The following is a 2568-nucleotide window of genomic DNA, read 5'->3' on the forward strand; positions in this document are numbered from 1 at the left end:
CCCCCCAGCCCATCACCCCTCCCCTCCAACTCCCCACCCCTCCCAGGGGAGGGGGCTCCATCCCCCAGCCCTTCACCCCACCCTGCCCAGCTCCCCCAGGTGGTGACCTCCACTCCCCCATCCAGCCCAGAGGAGGAGGCTCTACCCCCCCCCAGCCCATCACCCCTCCACACCCTCAGCCCAGGACCATCTCCAGCTCACCCCTTCCACACAAGGGAGACCCAGAGTCCTGAGTTTCCTGGGCCAGTCCCAAGCCCCGTGGGGTTTGGGTGGTGTTTACTGGTTTGTCTGTGTTTGGGACAGATGGGGTCTCTAATGTTTTCCAGAGTTCCCTGGAAGTCAGCCCTTTGGGCTTAAAAAAAAAAAAGTGTGTGGTTTTGTTTTTTTTTTTTAAACACAGTGATTGAAAATTCCTTAAAAAAATTACTTAGACTAGGAACCAACACAATCTGTTTCCTCTGAGCTAGATGAGGGTCTCCGCAGGGTTTCCCACCCCTCCGGAGCTGACTGGGACTAGGGCATGTGCCACCCTGCCCGGCTGGGGCAGACCTTCCACCCACCCCACTGTGCAGAAAGGAACACTGAGGCTGGGGAGAGGAAGTTCCCGCCCAAGGTCACTCCGTTAGTTAAGTGGAGCAGCCAGCCAGGTTTAAAACTTAGGTCTTCACAAGGTAGATTGGTAGAGATGTGGGACACACACACACACACACACACACACACACACACACACACACACACACACAGGGAACAAAGGCACAGCCAGAGGGAGGTACAAGCCTGGCATCCCAAGTGAGGACCTAGCTCCCACAGTGGCCAGCACCTACGGGGATCCCCTGGGGGTGGCTCCTGGGCTCCGGGTCCCCTGCTCTCTCCTCCCTGGGACTGGCTTCCAGGCTGGCCACATGCCCCCCCAGCCCCTCCCCCCACAGGTGGGCCGCACAGTGCTGTGCTTACACTGTGCAGGTGGGGTGGGCCTGAGGGAGGATGAGGCCCGCTGGGCCAAAGGTGTGAACAGGTGCAGCTGGGGCTGAGGCAGGGGTGAGGCGGGGTGGGGAGGAGGCCCTGCGCCTGCAGGTGCTCCCCGCAGCCAGCCTCCCTGGTGGGGTCGGTGCCAACAGCTGCCGCAGGACGGAGCTGGGGGAGGGGGCGGGGGCGGGGCCCGGTGTGGGGAGGGGGAGTGTGGACCTCAGAAAAGCCGCGGGGGGTCATCTCCATGTGTCTCCCCCCCCTCCACACAGGAGTGGAGAGGGGAGGGCAGAAATGGCAGCCGTGCCACGCGGGGAGGAGTAAGCGAGCTGTGCTATGCACCAACCCCACACCACGGGCGGGCGGGCAGCTGCCGAGCCCAGCACCAGCACACGCGGCCCCAGGACGCTGGCTGGGCCAAGGGCACAGCTGGCCAGGTGTGTGCAGGGGGAGGGAGGGAAGGGGAGGAGGCCTGCCTCGGGACTCTGTCTTCCACTTGGCACCCCCAAGTGCACACAAATGAACCCCTGACACAGTTCCAAGAGCCCCCTGGGGGTGGGGGCAGCCCATGAGTACAGACCCCCCCCCACATACATCCGCTCCCCTCTACAGCTCCTCAGCCTTCAACCCAGATAAAGACAGATGTGCCAGAGCTGTGCCGCCAGCCAGACAGCGAGGACACGCAGAGAGCAAGCGAGTGAGCGAGGAATAGAGCAATTAGGGCAGAAGCAGAGAGAGAGAGAGAGAAAGAAAGAGAGAGAAAGAGAGAGCAAGAGGCATAGAGAGACTGAGGCAGAAACAAAGAGGGGGGGCGGCAGACACACAGCAAGGTAGATTGATATTGAGGCTGAGACAAAGAGACAGACAGAGAGAGAGACAGAGGAATGGACAGAGACAGCAATTGAGAAGCCGAGACAGAGGGGAGAGGCCAGGGTCTGGCAGAGCTCGGCTGCCTGGAGGGCTGGCTCTGTGCCTGTCTGGCTGGGCCGTGGGGCTTTGTTCCCCGGGTTAGCCCGGGTGCCACCACCTCCACCTAGCATGCAGGGGCCAGGGTTCGAGGCCAGGGTCCTGCAGGCCTGGCTGCTCTGTCTACCTGCACATCTGTGCCCGCATCTGTGCCCGGCACTGCCAGCCCGCACCCCCACCACGGCTTCCGCAGCAGCGGCTGGGCCTCCCTCCCCTCTCTCCTCTCCCCTGCCTCACCCTCCACCATGGCCGTCCTTGGCCCCCTCACTCACCCCAGTGGCTCGGCTCCTGCTGGGCCTTGCTGGACGCCCCAGGCCCCCCCTGCACATGCTGCCAGCCGCGGCGAGGGGGGGGGGTCGGGGGAGGCTGGGCCTTCCCAGCCTTCCAGTGCCTTCCGTCCAAGTTGGGATGGGGGAGGGGGGGCGCAGGGGCTTCTCGGTCTCCCTGCGCCCCCCCCCCAGGGGAGGCCGTCCTTTCTCCTTGTCCCTTTCTCCCGGGCCACCACCACGGGCAGGCGGGCGGCAGCCGCCCTCCCCAGCAGCCGCCTCCGGCCTCACCCGCCCCACGCCCCACCAGTCTCCTTTCTCTCTGGCCACAGACCCTGGCCCCTGTGGGGTCCTCCCCCTCTGTCTCTGG

General features: G+C 64.1%; 1 protein-coding gene across 1 annotated transcript in view; it reads right to left on the bottom strand.

Moving 5' to 3' along the window:
- Lrrc4b (leucine rich repeat containing 4B) overlaps positions 1–2179 on the bottom strand; it is a 17310-nt gene extending 15131 nt beyond the window's left edge. The window contains exon 1 of the mRNA XM_013027593.1: positions 2112–2179. Coding sequence (XP_012883047.1) covers positions 2112–2179 — 68 coding nt within the window. The remainder of the gene's footprint in view (positions 1–2111) is intronic.
- Positions 2180–2568: the final 389 nt, after the last annotated feature.

Source organism: Dipodomys ordii, unplaced genomic scaffold (assembly GCF_000151885.1).
Source record: "Dipodomys ordii isolate 6190 unplaced genomic scaffold, Dord_2.0 Scaffold105, whole genome shotgun sequence".
Lineage (NCBI taxonomy): Eukaryota > Metazoa > Chordata > Mammalia > Rodentia > Heteromyidae > Dipodomys > Dipodomys ordii.